This window comes from Euprymna scolopes, chromosome 12 (assembly GCF_053919585.1).
Source record: "Euprymna scolopes isolate OS-2025 chromosome 12, ASM5391958v1, whole genome shotgun sequence".
NCBI classification, from domain to species: Eukaryota; Metazoa; Mollusca; class Cephalopoda; order Sepiida; family Sepiolidae; genus Euprymna; species Euprymna scolopes.
In genome coordinates this window covers 38,722,440-38,750,247 of record NC_136493.1, presented here as the reverse complement: position 1 = coordinate 38,750,247, position 27,808 = coordinate 38,722,440, and the positions used below count along the sequence as shown (strand labels likewise).

Here is a 27,808-nt window from a genome sequence, read left to right as displayed (position 1 = left end):
TACAGTCAACAGAGAAAAAAAGGCCAAAGAACCTAGTGTTTTGACGTGATGTTTTGAATATAATAAACTAGTTATGACCAAAGTTTCATTTCATTCGGACAAAACACTAAGAAACGGGGCCTAATTAGAGTTGGGGCCCGTTTTGGGGGGGGGTCACCCTGTATATAGAAGGGTTACCTGACATTACCCGGGATTGAATGGTCACCGAATGCTTCACACTCCCATATTTTTACTGTTATCGAAATCGGTGAAATCACCCATTGCCTGCTCTAGTTGGGGACACATCGCAGTGCACCGGGTGGAAGTTTCACATGTCTCCCCCGCAGTGACTTAATCTGCAATATATTGTGGTCTACATTGCGTTGATTTTATTAAAAAGAAAAAAAAGAATTATATATATGGCTTGAATTAAATTCTTTCCGAAATAGTTTGTAATCTAATAAGATCTAATAAGAAAAAATGATTGACAGCATTCGTACGACGTCTTACGAGTTCTCTTCGGTGTCTCACTCAAGCCTCTCTTTCGTCTATTTGATTCTTTTTTTAATCAAAAGCAAAAAATGATTTTAATAAAAATATATTATGCAACATTATTTGATTTTCTAATTAAATTAACGTAATAATATTTTCAATTATGTTACTCAATTTCTCCATTCATGTAGACTGTATACACGTAGTTAAGGTCTCTTTGCACATGGGTTTGTCAGGAAAGAACTTGAATGCTTATTAGACCACCATCAGGATTAGTTTGGTAGATTTGTTCCAGACAGACAAAGTTACTTATTTAAAAAATATATCCCTTTACAAATTAACTAGAGCTATCAAAAATGTGGGGAGGTCATTCTATTTTTAACTACTTGTAAATTGTTATAATATGTGCTTCTGGAAACATATTAAAATCTGTAAAATATTAATCCAACTAAAAAAAAACTGTTTGCAGTAAAAATTTAATGTAAAAAAATCACTTGATTTACAATGTGTCCATCGGTCGAGTGTATCTGGCTTTTGATATCATTGCACTAAAATAATCAATGGTAAGAATTTTTAATTCAAACTAGATGAATCGAGTTGCTGATAAATCGGTGTCTTAGCCATTTCAATAATAGTTGTACATGCATTCCCAAGTGTCTAAGGTCTCTCTGTACAGGTGTTTGTCATGACAACCTGACATGAGTATATTTTCCCCTACAATTAAACCCTCACTAAATATGCAAAATCATATAGTAGTCGCGGCCCAAATAGGAATCCTCGGTATGGTTAACCCACATTTGGTTTTACAATGAATTGTGCAACTTCACTAAGTGATATCTTAAGTAATAGTACGAAGTTCGACACTTTACGAGACAAGATGAGTTATTGCCCTGGAATCCAGTAAGACCAAGAGAATATCAGAAAGATATACTATAACATATTTACATGGTAAATATGGTAAATCATGTGCCCAACTTTTTTACAAATTCAGGGTTTGAGATGTAAAGGAGAAATTTAATGGAATATTCGACTATCTATGTGTTTCATATAATCAAGTGTTCGCCCCACGGAGGATGGGGGGGGGTTATTTCTGAGAAATTCGACTGAAGGAAAATCCTATTATAAATGTTCGTATTGTGTGTGTGTGTGTGTGTGTGTGTGTGCGCGCGTGTGTGTGTGCGCGTGTGTGTGTGTGTGTGTGTGTGTGTGTGTGTGTGTGTGTGTGTGTGTGTGTGTGTGTGTGTGTGTGTGTGTGACGCGGTTTGTCTCAACCAAAAAGCAATCTACTCAGGAAAGTTAGGTACCAAAATGAAGCTTATGACCCAGCGGATGTTTTAGTGATATTTATGTCCATGTATGGTGTATGGAAATGCTAAAAGAATGCAAAAACATAACGATTTACTAAACAGCGTTTTATTTACTGGATACTTTTCCGGCATTCACCGGAAATTATTATCTCCCTTAGTTAATTCAGTTTAGTGTGTGTGTGTGTGTGTGTGTGTGTGTGTGTGAGAGAGAGAGAGAGAGAGAGAGAGAGAGAGAGAGAGAGAGAGAGAGAGAGAGAGAGAGAGAGAGAGAGAGTGAGTGAGTGAAAGAGAGATGCGGTTCGAAATGAAGCTTATGACCCAGCGGATGTTTTAGTGATATTTATATCCATGTTTGGTGTATGGAGATGCAAAAAAAAAAAAAAAGAAAAAGGCAACAAAAAAAATAACGATTAACTAAACAACGTTCTATTTACTGGATATTTTTCCGGTATAAGGACTCAAGTTTGCCCAACTGGGCAAACTTGAGTTCTTGTGAAATAAATACAAACGTAGAAGAGAGTAGTCGCCATTCAAATCCAGATGAGGAAACTACCGCTACTACTCCTTCACAAACATGATAGTTTCATGTCCAATATAAGCTGTCCTTTTAACTAATCGGGTTCTGCAAAACTGCCACCATCATTACTAGAGATGTGACAACAGCATTTTCTGCTCATTGTTTTGACTCTCGGGTGTGTATTCGTTGATATCTTATATGCTTTTATATAGAGTGATGTGGTTTTCAGTTGATTAGCTAAGTCTAACTGTGGCGTATATATACCCAAGAGTTAAAAGAATGTAAAGAATATGCTGTTGTTACAGCTCTAATCATTACCAATCATCATGGTGTTGTCCCACTGCCAACCTGATACTCAGTAACTCTTACTCTCGACTGACCTTTGGGCCTTTATAAGTGATAAAAAGGCGCTAGTTTTTAAAATGAAAGATTCTCAGAAAAAACATAATGTTTGGAAGTTGTTAGATAATTTATGTCTTATGCCTCTGCGAAAAATATTTCGTGATAAAATATAACTTGATAGATGGTTTTGTTTGTTTCTTTGTCTAGTTTTTTTTTTTTTTTCATTTTACTTAAAAAAAATCCTCAGAAATCGATGAGTCTAACACTTGAGGCGTTCCAAAAGTAAAGCTTCCTATATTTTTTAACTTAAAACGTTAAAGAACTACGAAAACAAGACTAATACCATTTCAACTAGCGACCTTTTGTGCTCGGGAATATATTTTTCTACATAGCACACTTTTCAGCGTACTTTCCACCGATGAATGATATTTGTGCATGGGTGTTTGGGACGCGTTTTTTCACACGAGAGTCGTTCCAAAAATGAAGCCTTCTACTTTTTAACTCAAAAAGATGAAGATCTATGAAGACGAGACTGGTACTATTAAAACGAGCGACCTTTTATGCTCGAGAATTTATTTTTCTACATAGTCACCACCATTCTCTATGCATTTTGTCAGCGATGAACGAGAGCCTTAATACCTTGATCGGAAACGTCAGTGCCTGCCAAAAGGGTCCATTTTCACCCGGCTGTAATCACGGCATTGTTGTCGGGAAAATGCTGACCACGTAATGCGTCATTCAGAAATCCAAACAAGTAGAAGTCTGGCTATACGGTGGGTAAGAGAGATCCATTCAGCCCAATTTTGTCACGCATTCTGTGGTCTTCAAACTTGTTATACATGAATGGAGAAATTTAGTTATATCATTGAAAATATTATTATGTTAATTTAATTAGAAAATTTAGAATGTCAAATAATGTTACATAATATATTTGTGTGAAGCCTGGCGTTATCCTGTTGGAAACAGGATCTTTCTTTTTTTTCTTGGCCTTACGTGGACAATCCGGGCCTACAACTTTGTCAACATTTTAGCGTAACGCTCAGAGTTGACAATCAACTCTGGTTATTTGCTGAGGAATGTAAGTGGTGCCATTCCATCGACTGTCGTTTGGACTCCGGATACGGCAGAAGAATGTGTCACCTTCGACTTTGAACTGCTTCAATAAGTCCTGACAGACATCCCGTCTATGGTCCTTTTGGTCCTGTGTGAGAATTCGTCGACCCTAAGTAGCACACACTTTGCTGTATCCTAGGGATAATAACTCTGTGCCCATTTCATTTGCGTTATCCGTCGATCAACGCTAATGTGTTGGTCGAAACGCACAGTATTTTCTGGGGTGGTGGTTGTGCATGGGCAGTCATAACGTACTTTCTTACTCACATCTTTGTCCCCACTCAGAAACCGATGAACCCATCTCCTAATTGTACTTACATTAACTGAATAATAATAATAATAATAATAATAATAATAATAATAATAATAATAATAATAATAATAATAACAGCCAAACAAAATATACAACAAAAATAATATTTACCAGTATATTATAATATTGCTTTCAAATACTCAGATGTTATCAAAATAAAATAAAATATTTAACAAAATACACTCATTGATCTTAGTTTTTAATAATATATATATATATATATAGTGCATAACAAATAGTAAATTCTCAAAAATAAAGATATATATATATATATTATATAAAGATATATATATATATTATCCATATATATATAGAGATAAAGATATATATATATGTATATATATCTTTATCGCTGATGATTTACTATTTGTTATGCAAATAGTAAATTATCAAAGGTGTATATATATATATATATATATATATATATATATATATATATATATAATTTATTTTTGATAATTTACTATTTGTTATGCATTAAGTTGTTACGCCTATTTCTGGAATAATAGACTTACCCAGAGATTATACATATTGTTGCATCTAACACATTATTGGGTAGCGACTCGGGGCAGTTATGGCTCCAGAATAATGACGTTTATTCTATAACATACTTTTGCTAATACACATTTTGTTAATCATACCACTGTTTGTCTTAATTATTACCGGCTTGAAAAGCTACAATACTATTGCACGAGTGTCCTTTCTGTATCTCTTTAGAATCCTGTTTTCTTAAATGCTTACTAATGCATATGCGGCGTAGTGGTGTTGTCACCATATGTGCATGATATCATACATCCTTCTTGCTGGAACTCATTCGTCTCTTTCGTCTTTGCCTTCGATCAATTTGCAACAGGGAACTGACGATGGTTTAGTGTCTAACGACATTCATTGTCGACCTGGTTCTCGTTGAATAATGCTTTTTCTTCGATAATTTACTGTTTCTTATGCGGTAAGCTTATATGACTATTTCTGGAATAAAAGACTTGCCCGGAAACTATAAATAGTGTTACATTTAACACGTTACTGAGTTTGAATTCGTGGTAGACTACGTAATATACTTCCATATTGAAAGTATGTAAAACTCAAGAAAAAATACCATCATACAATCATCGACGAGAGAGAAAATTGAGAGCAATAGAACACTGAAGAACCTTATTGGCGCACAGATTACAAATCACTGGTAAGAATCACCGCGAGCAAACTAATGGCAGTGAAAATTACTATGATATTTGTGGAGATTTCCTTTTGCTCAGGCCACAGGGAAGCCACCGCTTTATTACCCGTGAAAAATCACTACTGAGCACAGGTGTAAGAACTTCGTGTAGTCTATTATCACTTTTATGAAAAATCGCTCCAGACAAGGCGTGAAGCCACTTGATATAAGTAGCTAAGAAAAACATAAGCTGATTATCGTAGACAGGAGATGTATATTGACCTTAGTCTTGAAAAGATCAAGTCTGTAATAGAAGGAAGACAGTCAGCTAAAAAAAGAGTTTCCCAAGTCTTCAGTTATTGGAAAAAAGCTACTGGAATAAGGTGTATTACAATGAGGTATTAAAACAGCGAAATGACGAGGACCACTAAACCAACTAATCAAACAAGCTGAGAAAAAAGAAACAGGGAATAGATCAGAAAATGCTGAAGAACACATGCTATAATAGTATTTTTTAAAGACTGAGACTAGCAACATCACATTTGGCTGCAGAGAAGAAAATGTGAGGTTAATTAAATTACAAACACGTTTCTCCAGTTTATCAAACCCATCAAATCGTTCTGACATTCACCAGCTCAAATGAGACAACAGTACTTCATACATGATCTGGTAGTATGTATGCAACTAGCCTGGGTGCCCGGCGTTGCCTGAGTGTTTGTAGGTGTATGTTGAGCAAAAGAAAAAGAAGTGGTAGTAGGAAGACAGGCTCGAACCCATACCGCAAAGGAGGAAAAGAACATGAAAAAAAAGAGGATAGTGAATTCAATGAGTTGGTAATTCACTTTTTCCCGGGTCGGGGATATTGATACAACGACGAAATAAAAAAATAAATAAAAAGAGAGAGAGGTGGGATCGAACTCGAAAACGTACGGTAATTGGTCTTCCTCGGTAACCATTAGGACAAAGAGGATAGTGAACTTAATGCGTTATTTATTAACTTAAGAATAAAATGATTCGCCACACACGCGCAGAAACCCAACCCAAAAAGCCTTTTGTGGACATACACAAACGCTCGTGCCCATTTTGCTTTTTATATAACAGGTAGAGATTTGGTATGTGGCTCTCTGAAGCCGAAACTATACTATCACTATCTGTGAATGTTCAGTTCAGTTTACTATACTATTTCAGACTAATATACTATGTTTCAATGAGGTGTGAAGGATTTTGAGTGTTGTCATGATGGTATTCTCCCAGGCATTACATCTTACTTTTCTATTGGGATAGAGAATAATGTAATATATGTGTTGTGACATGTGGTCATGACACCATCCTTCTATCATGGGGTAGTAGTGTAATACATGTTATTTTGTCATGAGAACGTCATCGATTAAATGATCAACCCAAGGCACATACAAATATTGACGACTCGCGTGCCGAGTTAATGTTGCGTCAGTATTTTAAGGCATGGTGTAAGCGTGATTCATGGAATGAAATGCATATATAAGTATTAATACCTGAAGAGAAAAGGAAAGAGACGAAAAAGGAAAAGACGCGTGGCGATTTGGACGATACATTTGACAAGCATGCGATTCTCCTTCCTTCTTCACCCTTCGAAAGCAAGCCGGCCGGCCGACCTTTGAGCCTTAGAGAGAATTACAGCAACACCACAGCTGATTGTACCTATTTACTATGCCTCCCCACGGGACAGAGTTAGACACTAGGGTCGTTTTTTAACGTGGAGAAAAGGTACAAAAATAAAAATTGTCTCAGTCGTGAAGGATTTCTCCTCCACTGAAAGAGAACGAGAAATGGAAGTGCCGCATCTGAAGAACAGATACTACACTTTGATCTTAAAGAAAAAGGGAACATATTGCGTCGTGTTATAGATACATGTCGGTGACTTGCGAATGATACACAGTGAAATAAATAACTTTTCTTTTCACCAAAAACATTCGTGTCAAAATTTTATGAGTCTCTAAACACAACGTTTGGTCTATTTTTTTAAGAGTAATTACAACGTGATACAAGCATTACCCCTCACTTTAAGGCTTAAGGTAGTATATGTTTATTTGTGATATCACCTTCTAGGAATAAATTTTCCTTGGATCTGGGGGGGGTATATTCGTTTAGCATATATACTAGCAAAAATACGTTATCGGGTGATTTGTAGTAATAATATCAAACGCCTTATACTTTCAAAATTATTGGACAAAATATCGTCTAGGCTAAAAAGGCGCTATGTCTGCGACTTTTAGCTTTGTGTTCTTAATTGGGGACGTGTTTATTTGCTCAAATGCCGTTATTATATTTGGATATGCTATGACGTCACGGTTGCTCTTTGCGCAGATTTGTTTTCTTCTGTCTCGTTTACTTGCGAGATGAGAATATTTTTATGACATATTACAGGGGAGAGGGGAATAGAAATCTGGAAAATGTCAGCAAAGCAATTAGACGCTGCTTTGTATATACTAATTACATAGATTACGTAACATTTATAAATATATTTATAACAGTGAATATGTGTGTGCGCTTGTGTGCATATATATATATGCATGTACACACCTGAATAAGTATATGTGTGTATGCACTTCATATGTATTTGAGAGTATAAATATATATATATGGATATATATGCATATATATATATATATGTATGTATATGTATATATCTGTATATGTATGTATATATGTGTACATATAAATATGTGTATATGTATATAAATGTGTGTATATGTATATTTATAATGTGTATATATGTGTACGTATATATATGGATATATATGTACATAGATATATATGTATATATGTACGTATGTACATTTATACGTAAATATATGAAATATCCTAAAATTAAACAACAACAAAATATGACAAAATATATAAAAAAGACAAAGGGAAAAACAACGTAAACACAGGAAGGAATGATTAAAACGGGGATTGACAGGTTCCCTTTTAAAAATAAAACAAACGTTTTTTAATTCTTTACACGTCATAAAAGCACCAAAATCTAGAGAGGTGCCGCTAAGAACGATCTTTCTGTCTTTGACAAAATTTTATATCGTCTTCGCAATCTAGTGACAGGTGATCGTTTTTGGTCTCTTTAGCCTTCTCTTTTACATAAAAGATGTTGCTTGTCTTTCTACATTCTATCGTTATTTCCTTTGAAAAACTCGACTGAACTCCTATCTCTGATGTCCCTGCAGTAAAATTTTCAAAACATAAACTCGTCTATCTACATCCATAACATTCCTGCCTTTGAGTTCACAATGTTATAATTGGCAGGGGCCATTCTGCTGGAATCGAACGCTGTGTGAAATAAACGAATAACACACCATTTCTAACAGAAATCAAATTTTAGGTTCTTCTTTGTTACATTAGTAAAATTCGAGAATCGAAATATTGAATTTCAAGTAAAATCAATGGTATTTACTTAATTGTCATGTAGCAGTAATGAAAATATCCAATAATTACGAAAAACGATAAGGTAGAAAATCCATTATTAAAAAAATAGTTTTCGAAACAATTTCCAAGTTTTGCTAACATAATAGCACGCAAAGTAGCAGGGGAGGTAATAACCTTCTGAAAACTTAGGCCAATTCCGGAGAAATTAGTTATTTCCCTTGTGTTTACACGTTACATACAAACATGGCAAACTCGTTTTATCGTAAAATTGTGGAAATACTTGTTTTATGTAGTATTCTAGTAATATATAACTAATTTCGACGTAACAATTAAGTAGATAACATTGCTTTTACTTGAAATTGACATAAAAAGTAAACAGTTATCATTGTTGTTGTTTTAATGAAAACTGAAATTTTCAACTGTCAGATTTCGCTATTATAACGACGAGAAACTGGATCTTTTTATTGTTTTAATATTTAAAGAAACATTTGGAGATAGCATTCAACCCGTCCGTTTTCGACAAAGCCCATCTTTTTGCGATCTAATAAAGTCTAACTTCCAACTGCTCGGAAACCAACCGTCGATCCGCCTTCAATGATCTCCCAATGCCAACTAGTTTTTTTTTTTCTTTCTCTCATGACGACAAAAACAAAGAAAGAGAGAGAGAAGAGAGGGGGGTAGAAAGAGTGAGAAGGAAAGAGAAAAGGTAAAAACAAAAAGACTCAGATAGTTACTTTCATTTCAACAGACTGTTTTGATAGTTAACCTTTGGGAAGCTCATGCCAGCCACACTGGCCTGACTTGTCAATCTCAATTGCATAAACAACTTGGCCCGCTGATGTGCGCTGACATTCTGAGACAACACAGCATCAGCTTGATTTTACTTACCTCTCCCCGAGTAAAAGAAAATACGGGTAAAAGGCTTTTAAAACTAGGGAGCTCAAAGGCTCCCCAAAAAGGACTCTTATTATTGTGCCACAGCAAAGTTTTCACGGTTGTTTGCGATGGAGTAGAAGAAAAGGCTTTCCAGATTGTGTTTTACTTTGATAATGTTTTCCTTCAAGGCATGAGTCTGAAGGATTGCAGATGTTTGTTTTTTTTTACGTAGTTGTTTTCAATTCTGATTACGTCTCTTCATTCTTCAATACATATGTGACATCATCAACATATTTTGATACAAGAGTCTAGAAAAAATAGTCACCGTCTATATTCGTAAGCCATTATACATAAGCGAGGGCCTGTTAAGATCCTGTGAGACGAGGAGCAACGTACAGCACTTGGTATTCACAAATGGTCACCAGCTGGTACTAACCAAGCTCAATGACTCTTATATCCAGCGATTTAACGAGAACCGATGTGCAAACCTGGTTATAGCCATATAATCTATACATACATTTTAACAAATTACCTTCAAAGATTTTCCAAAAACAGAACTATAACAGTGTAAGCTTTCAGCAGTTTTATTTCGAAAAGAGCATTCTATGCGCGAGTGACCAAATGTGACCTTTTAAAAGAACAATGGATACGAAGTTATATATTATTTTATTTTTGATTTTGGGAATTCTTTGAACTTCATAATTTGTGTATTCATTTTTTTTTTTTTTTTTTTGCGGAATGTTATACTCATCTTCATAATTGTAGTTGTTGTTGTTGTTTCACTGCGTTTCGGCCGACTAATTCTCTGGCCATCGCCAGGTGGTTAATCCCGACGGGAGAGGAATGCTGAGTTCTGTAACTGTATCCCCAGTACTTACTGCCTTCCATAGTTGTTTTAACAAATTAATCCTCTGGCCTACTTAGGTAGGATTGAAACCGCTATCTATAAACAATGCTCATCTGGAACTTTAGAGACTCAACTCCTCTATCCACTGCACTACGGACCCCCTACCCCGAAGGGGCCATCAAGGTTGAATTTTATGGTTCTATAAATCAAATTTTGTGTTCTTATCTGGTCTTCCATTGTCGGGTTCGTATCGAATGGTATTATATATTAGTTTATTTTTATTTTTTGGAATCCTTTCAGATGAGGCTTCATAATTTGCGTATTCATTTGAAGATAACAGTCCACAAAAAAATGAATACACGGATAGGAAGTTGTTCACAAAGGCACACAAAAGGAAGCTGACATGAGATTATTGGTCAAGGTTATGGCAGTTAATGGGAACAAAAGGACCGGATATATATTTAGAGTTTTTACAGGATAATTCTAGGTGTAGCGGTTGATTTTGCGACAGTTCACGACAGTTATGAGTTTGCGATGGTTGACGACACTTAGAGTTGAGGAGAATTGATAGATGGACGCAGGTTGTGGCTTATACAATATCTAGAGAGCTTTAGAAGATCGAGACGAAATGATAAACAGACTGATGAACATAGCTTCGACAGGAAACTAAGACCTTAGCATGTAGACGATCGATGGTGTCACAGAATGCAACTAATATTTAGAGAAAATATCGGACTCTGTGTTTTTATTGTTGTTTCTCTTGTTTTATTTGATGTTTATACTCGAATCAGAGTAGGATGATCGACATCTTTGTCTAGTCTTTGTCTAGTCGTCAATAATTACTAAAGGTTCGGTAGTCGTGTGAAATACCCAAATTTCACAGTACGGATGTGGTTGCTGACGAATAGATTGGCGTCAAAGAGACCTGCAAGAAAGTCACTTTTGTCATAAAAACAATATTCAAGATTAATTAAATTTCTATCGGATTTATAAAGACTATATTATGAAAGACTGGAAAAAGTTATTTTCTTGGATGAATCACCTTTTAGTTGCTTTGCAAATAGTGGGTCACTTTGTGCCAGAAGACGTGTCAGAGAAAGATGCTATCCTAACTGCATGGTATCCACAGCAAAGTATCTGGATTTTCCATATTTGGAGGTGCTACTTCTTTCATAGATTAGAGAATAAGTGAGTGTACCCAAAGGTACATCACTAAACAAAAAATGGTACTTGAATGCCGCCAAAAGTCACATAACATCTTTTATGGTAAAGCACTATCTTGATTAAAATGCCAAAACAAATAAAATTCGCATTGAAGAATAAAGGAATGGACACATTGAGTATTAAATCTATAAAAATCCAAATGTACGAGGTGACTTCAATAAGTTTCCAGACTTTTTCCGTATGGGCACTTTTATTGAAAGAACACGCATGAAACTCTAGTCTCCTTCGAAGTAATCTCCTCCGGCTGCAATGCGCTTGTCGTACCATTCCAACAACTTCTGAAAAGCCCCATGGAAGTCCCCTTGTGTGAGTGTGTCAATAACCCACGTCATAGCCTATTTCATCTCCTCAGTTGTTTCATAAGGACAGTCTCTAAGGTTTTCCTTGAGCTTAAAGAATAACCAAAGGTCACAGGGAACAATGTCTGGTCTATAGGAAGGGGGAGAACTGTTTTGATCATCATCTTTTACAACAATGGAGTTGTGGACTGGTGCATTCGTGCAAATCTTCCTCACGAATAATTGTGTGTACAGTTCCCACACTGACATCAAACTGTGTACTTATTGTCTCTATAGTCCCAATGATCATTATCCATGAACTTCTGTATTTGGCCAATCAACTCTGGTGTTCTGACTCTTACTCCTCCCACACCCTCATCATCCCTCATAAACTGCCTTCCTTGAATCTCATGCCAATCAAAATTGATGCTAAATCCATCCACGATAGTTTAAAAACAGTCTGAAGCATTCCATAACTTTCTGTGGCATTTTTTCCAAGTTTTCAACAAAATTTAACTGCACATCGTCCTTCTTAAGTGTCCTTACGTCCAGATTGTATTTTTGAAATTCACCATCTATAACACTCAGGCTTTAGTAGGGTAATTCCAATTCCTGCTGTACCTGTTCATTTGAACCTGATATAAAAATTGGTTAGTCATCTCATGAGATGTATGACAATAACATACTGAATTTTCAATTGTCTACAATTTTAAATACCTATACAAAAATAGCATGGAAACTCGTTGAAGGAACCGTAACGTAGCTGTTTTTAGTTGTTTTATTTTATAGTAAAACTTTAACAAACGGATAATGAAAAGTAAATATGTCAAAAAATTATTTCATTTCCGAAAATCTCAGCCAGTCAGTTTGAAAGAAATGTTTTTTTTTTACAAAAATGTTTAGCGAAAAAAAAAAAAAAAAAAAAACATGTCAGTTCGTCTAAATTAAAACTGGTTGCTTCTTGCTCTTAACATGAGAATCCCAGATTACTCAAAAGGAGAATCAGCAGGAGCAGTTGTTGTGCTTTGCCGTATATGTGTCGTGCTTTAATTTGTTATATATATTCAATACAACTCTGGTGAAGCAATATAATAGCGGTTTGCCAATCAGTACTCGAATATTTTGGGGTGTTTAAAAACTTTTGACCAGAGCGGTATATTCCAAAATAAAATTAAAGAAAAAAAGAGGGAATTTAGTTGCCAACGTAATACTATTAAGATCAGAATCGTTAAGTCATAAAGTTCAAAATGGCGGCCGCTGTGTATTTTGTATTCTGACACGGAAGTTGGTATAAACATTAACTTTTATATTCGAACGTCTTCACTCTGTTGGACGTTGCTATAATAATGAAAATAAGGCAACACCTGAACACACTTAACCTTTAAGTTACGCCCGTTTATGACTGGTTATGCTATACATTTTTTTATATTTGTTTTGTCCACGTATATTCGCTTCCCTCCGGTAATACAAACAAAAGACGGAGAAAAAAAAGAAGTTAATAAAAACGCTGCTGGCGCTACTTTTAGATCGAGACACGTCAAAACATGACATCTTTCTTACACCTCGTGTACCAAATTACAACTGATGATAAACATTTTGGCTTGGTCGACTATTTTTTAGGTCTTTTGGCTAAGGACAGAATTCTTGCTATTTTTGTAATAAAGCTCCTCCAACATGTCCACTCTCCACTGATATTCTTTACTCCCACAACCACCTCTCAAATTCGGTTAATCTTTGAGGGGCACTTTCAATTCCTAAATCACATCTCTTTTTTTTTCTTTCCCCTCCCACTTAGATCCCACTTCCATTTAGAGAGGGGTCTGTTTGTTTTCGGTCCTGAACAAACCGGAAACAGTGGACGATCTGGATTCAGTGAACAGAAAGGACAAATATCAAAAAATTGATTAATTAATTCCTTCATCCTCAACTGGATACGGCATAATGCACATTCACACACCGGTTCCCGTCAGATCACTGAAGTTAAGCAACGTTGAGCCTGGTCATTACTAAAATAGGTGACCAATTTGGGAAGTCCAGGTGCTGTATGTAGAAGGACGTTGACACCTCCCGGCAAAAAGTTGCAAAAACCTAACGTCGTCATCTCCTCTAACGGCGATATACATGCAACTGGGGACCACTTGTGAATTTCATACTCCCATGAAACTTCTTCCTTCGGAGGAAGCCGGTTAAACCCTGAACAGGGTTGGTACTGTTTGCATACACACACACACAACTGGGCATTTTTCTACAGGGAGGAGTCGCTTTTTTCGCCGATATTTTCTAAGGTCATCCCCTCTTTTCGATTGACTAGCATTAATTTAAACCTTCACCACTTCCGGTTTGACGGTGGACGCAACAGCAAAGACGTCACGTTTTTTGGGAGCGGGTCACGTCCCCTTCCTTCTTCGCGGTACGGGTTCGAGCCTGCCTGCCTACTACCACTTTTTTTTTTTTTTTTTGCTCAACACACCTTCAAACACCCGGGCAACGCCGGGTTCCTAGGCTAGTATACAATAAATTGCAATGGTTTGAAATGTCTTCTATAAACCGGCAAAAGTTTTGCACCAATATGATACCAGTCCCCATTTGTAAAAACATTTATCCATGGAGAATATAATTTAAAAATTTCAGAAATTTTAGAGATGTTTTTAAGTAGGATGGCGCTTAGAGTAAATGTGGTATTATGGTGACTGAAATGACTTTAGCCAAGAATACGATAGCCAAATGTGTTATAGAAAAAAAAGAGATGATCAACAACCCCTATTTCCATCACACTTTTGATGGCATTAAGCTTACTTTTTCATATTGTATTTCAATTTTATAATACAAATCATGCAAAGTGTAGTATCTGTTCTGATACTACACTTCATCATTTCTGTCTTCTGTAAATGAAGAAGAAATCTTTCTAGACAACTTTTATTTTTATCTCAATCTAGAATGCCTCCGTCAGGGAGCTGGATTTTTCTCGCATTCAAAACCGATTATGTGTGTAACTAACTCTGCCCTCGAGAGGGAGCAAGTAAATGCTGACCTTTTCGTTCCACCACAGACCTGCATTGGAATGAAAATTTTAATAAAAACAACAAAACACCTTCTATACATGTGGTTCCCTGAGGGTTACAACATAGTCATCTTCAAATTAAATACATGCATATACAAAGTGGTCGCGTAATACTGTGTTTGAATCACAAATCTAATACATAAAATTCATCATGTTTGTCCGTCTATTTGTTTCCATATTTTCAAACTCTATCTCCTCCGAAACAAAAAGTCGCAGAGCAGTGCTAGGGGCCTCAAATGATTTCATTTTCTATGGACCGTTTTTTTTTTATGGGTTAAAATAGTTTTTAAGGGGTCAAAAGAGGGTAAAACATGAAAAAAAATCATGCATTTTGTACATTAATCTTAGTTTATTTTTAATCAGTTCATATGTATGTCATGTTCGTACAGTGGTAACGTCACCAGCTTTGAATGCTACAGTTTTGTTTTCGGTTTTGATTCTAGCTGATGGCACCCAAATACGGGGTGTCTCAAAAGCAGCTGCCGGATTTTAAATTTGATTAACTTTCTCAATATTTAAGTCATGCTTACCAATTTTCATATGTAGGCAGAGGAGCCTCTCCGTGATTATGTGAGATATAGTGGCATATCATAGTCTACATATTATAATTTTATTTATACAACTTAATCTAGGGTATGTTTTTCACAAGGTCTAATTTTAGTTATGAAAAATGATGTTACTTAAATGTCCACCATTTTCATTTTCACACTCTTGTGCTCTCTGCAGTGCATTGTCCAGCACATCACTTAATGTTTCAGGGTTTATGGTCCTAATTTCCTCCACTATATTGTTTTTAAGGGCAGTTATTGTGGTTGGTTTGTTTGTGTATACCCGTTCTTTAAAGTAACCCCAAAGGAAGAAATCTGCACGTTAGATCTGGCGAGTGGGGTGGCCAATTTATTTCACAGCCACGAGAAATTATTCACTTGCCAAATATGTCCTAGAGAAGATTTAATGTTTCTCGTGCCGTATGCGCCGTTGTCTATGCAACAGACGACCACTAACCCATTGAGTCAATATTAGTGTAGACATTTAGTGCTCTGGACCTCTATTGACAGTGGCTATCTTTAGTGAAACTATGGTACTATGAGGATGCTTCTTTTAAACAACCTCTACACATAATAATTCAAAAGATTTAAATTTGTCTTGTTACGTGGGGCCACATGATTGGGGATCACATGACTGTAAAAGGTCGTGTGCAAAACGACCTTTTACAGTTGAGGAATGGTATTGCTTAACCTGCTTTTGCCTGTAATATATGTGAATACATGTTCGTTCCTTAGAGTCCTGTTTTCCTTCGTTTTATTACCATTTAATACCATAACATCTATGAAATTGCCTCATCATCTTCCACTGAATAGGCTATCAAATATTTTTAAAAATATAACAACATGTAGTAGAGAACTAACAACAACATATAATTAAATATTCATTTATATATATATATATATATATATATATATATATATATATATATATATATATATGTATATGTACTGATCATGATGTTATAATCATAAGATCACTCTAGCCGTCTAGATATTTATATAAATACTAATTTTAACTGTATTCATCGTGGTTAACATTGGCTGTCTGCTTTGTTCCTTGTTTACCGAGTCAGAGATGAAATTTCCTGACAAGCTATAATCCTAAATTCCAGCACTGATGATTCCCAAAAGGACTTAACACTAGTATCTGTAGGTATTAAAAATAATTATAATAATTATATATATATATATATATATATATATATATATATATATATATATATATAATATATATATAATATATATAAATTTCAACAGTCTGTTTAAATGTATGTATGTATGTATGTTTGTATGTCTGCCTTAGATTTTCACCAGAGGCAACGGATTTTCACGAGATCAGTATTGTTTTGAAGCTCAACCCTTCACACGACAAATATCGAAAAATTGGCCAAAAACATTAATTCCTTTACCCTCAACTGGGCAGTTTTCTATAAGGAGTGTCGTTTTTGTTTTTTTGCTTTTTTTTTTTTTTTTTTTTGCGTCATCATTTTTGCAAGTCATCATATCAGTTTGAATGACTTTGCTAATTTCAACGTTCTGACTTCTTGTCGCAGTAGGGATAAGACATCAGGTTTTCTTTCACATTCTTTTCCGCCTTCGCGTCATGGTTCGAGCCTGCCTGCCACTTTTTCTTTTTTTTTTTTTTTTTTTTTGCTCAATACACACTTCCAAACACCCGGGCAACGCCGGGCACCCAGGCTAGTATATATGTATTTGAGGTGCAGTATTGTGGGTACTGCAGAAGAAAATACATATAGACACGTTAATATCACATCCTTCTAGCTCAAACCAAACTTTACGTACAAATCATCTGACAAGATGTATAAAGTTATTGATTTCAAAATCATTATGTTTTGCAGCTGACACCACTGTGGCTCCATTTTTTTTTTTAATTTCTTGGGTTAAAATCTTCCTCTGAATGGGCTTTGTTGTCGGCAATTGCCATTAGCGATTGACAAAGAGAGAAACGAAAAAAGATGATCGGAATTCAATTAAAATATTTGATTTATTTTTCATTTATTGAAAAAAATCTTTGGCACCTAAATTAACTTTATAAATATTTACTAATGTTTTTAACGCTCCAATGTCTTTGAAATGTAGAAATATTAATCTATTAAATTATTTTAAACTAGCAAGACCTGTAAAAATTCCATGAAATGAAAAATATATTCAACAAATATGTTTTGATGAAGCTGATATATTTTGAATAGCAAAATAAGTTAGATTTTTTTTTTGGTGGGGGGGGGAGCCTATAACACACAGCAAATGTGAGTTTATAAACAGTTCTATGGAAAACATTCCTATGAAAATAGTGTCCACTGTATTTTAAATATAGATCTCACTCAAATAAGATACATCAATAAGTATGAATAAATACTAAGAAAGTAATATTGTGCTACATAGTTCAATACAAGTAATAAAATCACATTGTATTAGACGATCTTTAATGTACTCCATCAGTCCAGCACCTGTTGTCAAACAATGTCATTTTATTTTGCCCTGTTTCTTTGGAATGTTCTCTTTTTTACATAACGTTTCACTGACTTCTTTCTTCGATGAAGAACTGTTGCACATCGAAATTAATATGAGTTCCTTTCTCACACCATTATAGCAATAGTCATATATTATCATAATGATATTCAAAATCAAGGCTACATCGGGGGAGAGGATTATTCTCATATTCTTTTCCAGAATTGTTATGTTGGCCTTTTTTAAGCCAAATTTCATGAATTTAGCCTTTTTCTAATCAGTTTTGCCTTCGAAAATTGTATTTGGTCTTTTTCAAAGCATAATAGATGCACTAAGGAAAGAACAAGCAGAATATTATATAGATGATTTGAGCTTGTAGTGAACTTAATATGCTCTCTAATAAAGCTCACATCCTATATATATATATATATATGACTCCTTCATTTAATCACATAAATTAATATACAAAAGTATAGATTTATGCGTAAACTTTAAGTATTTACTTCAAAAGCGCTCAATACGTAGGTAGAGCTAGGTAGTAAGTTATAAAATATATATGGCGATTAAGCTACACAGAATATTCCGCGTTTCATCCACGCTAGGATTCATCAGGCTTATCGTGGATGAAACGCGGAATATTCTGTGTAGCTTAATCACATTATATATATTTTATAACTTACTATATATATATATAGTAATATAAAGCTCTGTGTGTGTGCGTGTGTGTGTGTGGTCACGAATAGGCTCCTATATGGTTGACTATTTTAAAAAACTGATTACATATAATGATAGATGGGTATGTTTGATCTGGCAGAATGGTGGTTCATTAAAATTGTGGGGTGTGCATTCGCACCTGGTCCACAAAGTATGGAAATAAAAAATTTAAAAATTAAAAAAAACGTTTACAAGTGTTTTTGATATAGATGTACATAAGAATACTTTGATAAGTATGTTTTAACTTAAATAGGGATGGTATAATAAAATTGTGGGGTCTGCATTCGCGCCTGGCCTCCATAAAATGGAAATAGGCGCAAACTTTAATAAAGACTTTTCATATCTATCTGTGTAAGTATAATTTGATTGTTCAGTTTCAGTTTGAAGAAATATGGTATAATAAAATTATGGGGTGACCTGACCTCCATAGAATGGAAATATGTCACGAAGTTTAACAAGGTTTTTTAATATAGATCCACAGAATATTGTGATAAGTGTTTCAGTGTGAACAGGTATGCTATAATAAATTATGTGGTTTATCTATTTTATTTTTACTTTCATCATATTTTGCTTTGGTTTTGATACCCCCAAATTCGAAACTATCTCTTTACAACCCTTCCTTTTCATAACCTATCATACTTTTATGAATTAGAGTCCATTTTCTGTAGGTTGTTTTTGAACCCAGTCAACAACGGGTACTTTTGCTAGTATATATATATATATATATATATATATATATATATATATATATATACATATATAAATTATTTACTATAATAATTATTAAAGTGCTGAAAGGTACTAGCCGCGTTTCGCAAACCGAAGGGCATAGTTAAAAATTCAAACGCTCCAAATGGAGTTGTAACCGCAGTCTTGGGTATGTCGGCCGGATTCACCAGGATCTGATGGTAAGCCTTAACCAGATCTAGCTTAGAGAAGGTCTTACAACCATGCAGCGAAGAAGCAAAGTCTTGAATGTGTGGGATTGGGTAACGATCGGGTACCGTCATGGCATTCAGTTGTCGGTAGTCCCCAGTCGGACGCCAATCCCCATCACGCTTAGGGACCATATGCAAAGGGGAAGCCCATGGACTGGACGAGGGGCGAATTATTCCCAGCTGCAGCATATGGCTAAATTCTGCCTTAAGTTTATCAGCAGGTAGGCGGCGTGGTCGTGAGAACACAGGTGCACCTGTGGTCTCAATATGGTGCTTTGTTGAGTGAGTGGGTTTGCTGACCACAAAATTTAAATTGGTCAATTCCGGGTATGCTTGCAGTAAAATCTGGTATGGGTCATCAGACGCAGCAATGAAGAATACCGGGCTGATAGCGGGGGTGTTTGTTTTTACCCCAGAGACGGAAAGTTCCGTATTAGCGTCTATCAGCCGACGTCTTCGCATGTCCACTAATAGGTTAAAGTGGTGCAGAAAGTCCGCGCCTAGTATGGGGTACGGTAAGTCGGCCACCGTGAAGACCCACGTAAAGTCTCTCCGTAATTCCAAGTCTAGAGAACGAGAAATTTGACCATACGTGGGGATTGCCGAGTGATTTATCGCTTGCAGTGTGATTGGCGATACTGGTGGTTTTTTACCGAGGAGTTTTAGCGGCCATATGCTGCAAGCGGCTCCCGTATCAACCAAGCAACGTGCCTGGGATAGCGAGTCTATAATAAAATAGGCACGGTTTGTGTGCATACCTGGTGGAGAGCTTGCCATGCTCAAGTCCCCAGACCTTAGTTTTCCTGGTTCGAAAACGAACAGGGCATTGTGCACCTCTGTGCCTCTGCTCCAAAACGGCTATGGTAAAAGCATAGCCCTGGCATGTTAGACTGGCGGCAGCGATGGGGAGATGGTGAGCGACCTCGGTAGCGGCGTCTGGGCGATGGTGCTCTAGTTGTGTTTAATTTTTTTACCTCTTTGGTGAGACGCTCAATAGCGTCAAGTATAGCCAAAGACGTGGCGTCTCGGCTTGCATTCCCAGTCGCAGCAGCATGTGTAAAAACTTCAGCCTGTGGCTGAGGGATCGCAGCGGTGGTAGGTCCCCTAGAGAATTCCATCACCCTATTCGCCGATGCTGCTATGGTATCTACAGATTGCTTCTCAACCATAGGTGCCAAAATTGCCTTTACTTGAGACGGCAGCCTCGAAATGAAGAGCTGCTTTATAAGGGCACTGTCGGCCGGGACGTCTTCTGCCAGTTCTCTCATTCTACGGAGTAACTCCGTTGGCATACGGTCCCCTAAAAGTTCATCATGGACCAACGTTTGGAAACGCCTCTCTGCTGAGACTGACGTTCGGAGCAGCACCTCCCGCTTTATGCTTTCATAGGTAGAATTAATGGGGGTGTCAGTTATCAAATCCTTGATAACTGGCGTCAACGATGCGGGGAATGCACTGAATAATATGTGCAGTTTTGTCTGCTCCGATACGTTGTTTGCCAAAAAATGGGATTCCAATTGGGCAAACCAAACTCGCACGTCGCCAGCAAAGGCAGGCAATACGGTGGACATGTTTAACTAACGAAAAGAAAAAAAAAAAAAAAGGAACAGACCAAAAAATATTCAGTTATCCGACTTGAAGGATAATGCCAAAGGAACACGAGAAATATTGGAAGTACTAAAAATAAAAAAAAAATGAAGAAATATACTTTTATGGGTCCCTTCTGGGAGGACCGAGAAAAAAAAATCTATTCTAATAGGAAAAGGAACATTTAAGCCGAAGCACGTGTGGCGTGGGGCATTCAGAAAAGGTATCGAACTGTACGTAGGAGAAAAAAAAATATATATATTTTTTTTTTTTTTTAACAATAAAATAAATTGATAGACTATGCTTTTTCTTTTTTTTTTTTTTATATTTCTGGTAAAATAGAAAAACTATGTGTGTGTGTGTGTTTTTTTTTTATATGAAGCAAGTACTCACGTTGGTTTTTTCTTTTGCTGGCAGGGGAAGAATATCCGTTTAAAACGTTTTTAAGTCTATATATGACACGTGGTGTTTGAACTGCATGAATGTGTCCAGCGGGGATGTTTTTTTTATTTTTCCGTGGGGGAACAATATGTCCGGTGTTGTTGAATGGTTTTCGGTGATAAGTATTTGATTTTTGGAAGATGATTTCGGGTTTTTTGGGTTTTTTTATCGGGGAAATAGAGAGCTTGTTAGCTGGAAATGGCTGTTTTAACCAAAATTCATTTTTTTTTTTTTTGTAAAATATTCTCTATGGAGAATATCAGGCCGCTTTTTTTTTGTTTTTTAGTTTCCTTCGTTTGTAAGCCGCAGACACCTTGACGCCGATACTTTTGACGTGTATGTGCGTTTTGGAGGTGGGTGAGGTGCCACGTGCGATTTTTTTAACACAAAGAATTGTCCTTTTATTTCTTTGGTTGGTAAAAAAAATTTTTGTTTCTTTTTGTGCGAATCCCTTCGAAGAATTATATATATATATGAAATATTATTTCTTCTTTCAGTCTGTAGTTGTTGTTCGTTTTGAGTGCTCTCTGTAATTTCTTTTTGTTTTTGCAAATGTTTGGAAGAAAGTTTGTACGTTCTCTTTAAAAAATATTCTTTTTTGTTTGAGAAGTTTTTTTTAACGAGGAGCGTTCCGTCGGGTCATCATTAGACTTTCGTGAAAGGCACTAGGAGCTGGCACATACCATCTCTCTCTTCTCCAGAGCACGTTATCACACTTTTCTCTTTCGTGTTTACCGGAGGGGGTCACTCAACAGTAGTCTCAGATATGCGCTAAACAAACACAATTTTTGAATGATTTGAAACATTTCACGATTAATAATAATGATCCTGTATAAAGTTAAAAATGATTATTGGCTTTTGTTGGATACTTCAGCACACTGTCATCCCTACAGCTGTTATGGATCATTACACCATTAAACCATCAAAACTGAAAGTCATGATCTCATTGCACCTGTGACTGGGAGTTGCCCTCCTGTGAAATGGATCTGCCAGCTACTAGTGCCTTTCACGAAAGTCTAATGAATACATCCATGATTCAAGAAGATGCTTCTTTTGCCCAGAAACGAGTCATCTATGGTGGCGAATCCTTCCCTTATGGAATTAGTGGGGTTGCCATGCCTGACTACGGGTACACTGGTAATGTTTATAACTATTCTCGAAAGAGTTTCCCCAGAAAATCACGGGTATGCTGTTACTGTGGGAAAACTTTTACCCGCTCTACAACCAGACGATATCACGAAAAACGCTGTCCTCTTCTCCGAAATGCTGGCGGCGTCGATCAGAACGAACATTCTGTCGACAATGGCAGCAATCTGTCCTTAGATAGAAAGTTCTATTCACTTGGTTCCCAGAGCCCTGCATCGCTAACTAATATTGAAAAAGAATAAAGTTACATAAAATAATAAAAATTATTATTATCAATCCGAATTAGACTTTAGCGCTTTACAAAATTATCTCCCTTACACTTGTTAGAAATTGAGTTAAGATTAAAAAAGTAAGCACGAAAAAAAATTTTTAAGTAATAGATTTAAAATTGATAGATAGGAAAAGAACATATTGTCCAATCTGATAGGTTGAATAAATTTTCGAAGAATATAATATGTATATATATGCATATGTATATATAATGCTTCTTACTTGGTGTTTGTGTTCTCTAGTAAGTGAAATAATGGTCTTCATTTACTGTAAAGGATTACTCTTCTACATAGGACTATTTATGGAATGAATCAGTCCAAGGAAACAAGGCTCTTCCAGCACCAAAAGAAGATCTTCCAGCAAACTCTGAACTCCCCCTGAAAGAGTAGGTAACACTCAACTGGGCCTGTGTGAAGGTCGCCAAAACACAATCCTGCACAAGTGGGGCTATGTACAGGACACTCGGTATTCCTGTGGTGCCGATGTGTTGATTATCGCACACGTCTTCACAGACTGTCCCTTAAGCAAGGCATGCTCCAACGCAGACACGAGGGATGCCTGGGACACTGCCCAACGATGAACTTTGAGACAGTGAAATGCTATGATAATCAATCTCATTATTCTGGATTTAAAATAAAATCTGGCTGGTCATCGCGCACAGTTTTATCTGTGCCATTTGCTATTAAAGTTTTGAAAAGGGAATTAAGAATGTTTCACCTGGTAGACTTAGCCATTGTTTATATATATATATATATATATATATATATATATATATATATATATATATATTTTTATAAAGTAATAGGGTTCGTGTGTTTCTGTCTGTGTGTACAGCTCTCCATCATCAACGAAATATAAGAGGGTAGATCTCTCCTGGTAGAGAAACATTAGAACCCATTTTAGGATGTTTCTGTTATAGGAGACATAAGAATCTTTGCCTAATTTCTTTATATACTAGTCTACAAACCACCCCCATATCGAATGACTTATGCTCATTTGCATATCACATTATATTAAATCTCTTTAACTAATTACCTCGACCTTATTACATATTGGAAATATTCTAATCATTTCAACTGTACTATTTACAAAATCTATTTAACATTTAATTATTTAATATATTTTCATTTAATTTTATATTCGATTTATTTCACTTTACGTATATTATCAAAACAATTCATTGGCGAGCAAAGCTTTATGTTTTGGGATTGTATTGAAAATGTAATGGAAATTTCAATTTCGTTCCGTTTTAATCTTTTATATTTTACTTGCCAATATAATTGAAAGAATACAATTCAACTATCGTAATTTTATATAAATAAACAAAAACAAATATTTTAAAATAAAACTTTATTAAAAAAGAAATAATTTTATTTTTAAATGAAAAAAATCAATTTAGTAAAATAATTGTATTAAACACCCCCAGCCTTGTCAGCAAACCTGTAAACCTATAAAAGTTAACATTTCGAATGTAAACAGTGATTTTTCGATTTTGTTAGCGCTTGCCGCAATTAAACACAATTAAAACGGAACTAACTTTATTTCCATTCTATTTTTTAAACAACCCCCAAAACATAACGCTCTCTTCCAGTTATAGCCAATTTTTTTTTTTAATTAAATAAAACAGGTCAAAATAAACAGATAAGCGCATTTTCTTTTACATTTTTCTTACAACCATTGTCATTTAACCAACTGCAGGATATCGTTACTTTTGTGGGGTTGTTTTGAAAATGGCACGGAGATTATAATTTCGTTCCAATTTAATCTTTCTGGTCGAGCCTATTTCGAAAGCCTGTTTATCATAGATTTGAACTACAAATAATTTATTACATTTTGATTATTACTATCTTAAGACTTAAAGCTTATATTTATTTCATTTTTCTATTTATATATTGAATTAGTTATTTCCAGTCTTATTTAAACTTAGTGCTTTCTTTAAACCGGATGAACCTTTTATAAAAATATGAGTTTAACGTAAAGAACACGAAGCAGGTTTTATTCAACTGAATTTCTTCCAGTTTACTAACAAAATATATAAATTTAAAAGAGATATAAATAATAAAATAAAAAGGTTATGTAATTTAAAAGAAATACACGTACTCACAAAAGCAGAACTTTTTTTTACACATTTTTTTCTTTAAAACCATAACAATGAGACTAACAATTACCTAGATCTTAGTAATTATTTGTTTTAATAGAACTGTTTTAATTGTACTGTTTACTTAGTTAACCTAAGTTGGTATTACATTTATTTTACATTTACTTTTTTTTTTAATTATTACTTTTAGACTGTGACGTTTACACCCGGAAGTAATGAGTCACACGTAGGTCGCTTTTATTCATTCCTTTTGGTCAAGATCAAAGTGTAGTATCTGTTCTTCAGATGCTGCACTTCATTTTCTTGTTCTCTTTCGGTGGAGGAGAAATCCTTCACGACTGAGACAATTTTTATTTTTGTACCTTTTCTCCACGTTAAAAAACGACCCTGGTGTCTAACTCTGTCCCGTGGGGAGGCATAGTAAATAGGTACAATATAATTGTTTATAATTGTACTATTCAGAAATATTATTTATAGTTCGTCCATTTCAGTTAGTATACATTTCCTTTACGCTTAATTAATTTACACTCATTAATATCGTTAAACAATTCCGTTTAAAACCGAAATTATGCCACCCAAACGAAGTAGAAACGAAAGTGAGGAAGAAAGAATGGAAAGATTGGAAGCTAATAGACTAAGAGTTGCTGCAATTCGCTCCAATGAAAACAATTCAGATAGAGAAAGACGTCTAGAACTTAACAGGATACGTCAAAGAGAAAGGAGAGCAAGACTGTCAGATTTGGAAAGAGAAACCCAACGTGAAGCTGACAGAACTAGACATGCTGTAAGGCGGTTAAATTCATCACAAGATGAAATTCAAGAAAGGCAAAGATATGCACTGGAAAGAGAAGCAATATTACGATCGAATGAATTATATGAGGTAAGTAGACGTACACAAGGTGAGTTGAGAGTGGCTCAACGACATCAGAATGAATCGGAAACCCAACGAAGCTTTCGCCTATACCAAGGGCAACAACGAGAGGCTGCATGGAGAGAGAGTATGACTTTGCCCCAGCAATTGACAGAAAACGAGGCAGCTAGACAACGAATGACTACTTTGAGACACCATGAAATAGAACACTGCAATAGAAAAGGATTGCTCTACAACAAAAATGACTCTCTCACTACAGCTGATATAGGAAAAATGGACAAAGTATGTCAACATTGCTCAGCTGTAAAATTTAAAGGAGAAACCCCTGGTTGTTGTTGTTGTTCTTCTGGCAAAGTTGTGCTTGATAGCTTTCCACCACTGCCTCAGTTGCTTCAAGATTTGCTCTCCGGCAATGGTCCCATCTCTAAAGATTTTCTGCAAAATCTACGCAGTTATAACAATTGTTTTGCAATGACATCATTTGGTCACAAAATTGCGGCAGTACATGGGTGGAATCCTTCTTTTAGAATTCGAGGCCAGGTTTGCCACCAGATTGGGAGTCTTTTACCACCTGAAGATGAAACAGCAAAGTTTATTCAAGTCTACTTCTTGGATAGTCTGGAAGAGGAACTACATAATCGGGGACGTGACAGTAGACTCAATAGAGACATTCTCCAAAATCTGACTGAATTTTTACATGAGAACAACAGCTTTATTTGTCAGCTGAAAACAACAAAGGAGAGGATTGAAGAAGAACACTTGGTAGAACATAAAGTTGTCATAAGGGAAGACCGAAGGCCGCAAGAAGAGCATCCACGGCGATTCAATGCTCCAACAACAACGTATGAGATTGGAATATTAATGGAGAATGAACCAACAGCTAACCGGGATATTGTCTTGCGTTTTAGAAATGATACATTAAAATGGATCTCCGAACTACATCCCCTCTACGATACTTTAATGTACCCGTTAATGTACCCCTATGGTTCTCCATCTTACAACATCTACATGAAGGCATCCAATGGGCGAAAAGTTACCCAACAGCAATTTTATTCGTACCATTTAATGACTCGGCCTGGAAACTATTTTCTCTGGTACCGAAGGCTATTTCAACAATGGCTGGTGGATGTGTACTGCAAGATTGAAACAGAACGTTTACAGTTCCTGAGGCGTGAGCAACAGACCCTGAGAGCTGACAATTATAGCAACTTGAGAGATTCAATTCTTAGGGAGGATGGGAATCCAGAACAGTTTGGTCAACGAGTTGTACTTCCGGCAACTTATACAGGAGGCCCTCGATACATGTTTGAGCGTCAAAGTGATGCCATGGCATATGTTCGGCGAATGGGCCGAGCCGACCTCTTCATCATGTTCACAACAAATCCAAAGTGGACAGAAATTACAGAAAATTGTCTTCAAGGGCAAGACCCTCAGGATCGTCCAGATATTGTTGCCAGGGTTTTCAGGCAGAAGCTAAAAAAGTTACTTGAATTTATTAAAAAGGGAGGATTTGACAGGTTGAGGGCTTTCCTGTACAGTATTGAATATCAAAAAAGAGGACTGCCGCATGCACACATCCTCACCTGGCAGGCCCCAGAGGACAAACTTCTACCAGAAAAAATGGATCTCTGCATATCTGCAGAGATCCCTGACAAAGAGGAAGATCCTGATCTTCATGCTAAAGTGATGGCACATATGGTGCATGGACCTTGTGGACCATTTAATCCAAATTGTCCATGTATGATTGACAACAAATGTTCCAAAAAATACCCAAAAGAATTTCTTCAGTGTACCAAGCAAGGCAAAGACTCTTACCCCAAGT

The 27,808-nt window shown here is 35.9% G+C and overlaps 2 protein-coding genes across 3 annotated transcripts in view; one reads left to right on the top strand and one right to left on the bottom strand.

Annotated features, from left to right (window-relative positions):
* Window positions 1-27,808, top strand: part of LOC145291252 (uncharacterized) — a 207,057-nt gene that overhangs the window by 64,382 nt on the left and 114,867 nt on the right. The window lies entirely within an intron of this gene.
* LOC145291033 (uncharacterized) lies at window positions 20,368-21,144 on the bottom strand. The gene has a single exon (XM_080136539.1). The coding sequence runs from the start codon at window positions 21,142-21,144 to the stop codon at window positions 20,368-20,370; it is 777 nt and encodes a 258-aa protein (XP_079992665.1).

Bases quoted from the DNA above. Each gene is read 5' to 3' on its own strand.
- LOC145291033 (XM_080136539.1), bottom strand. From the start codon at position 21,144: ATGTCCACCGTATTGCCTGCCTTTGCTGGCGACGTGCGAGTTTGGTTT.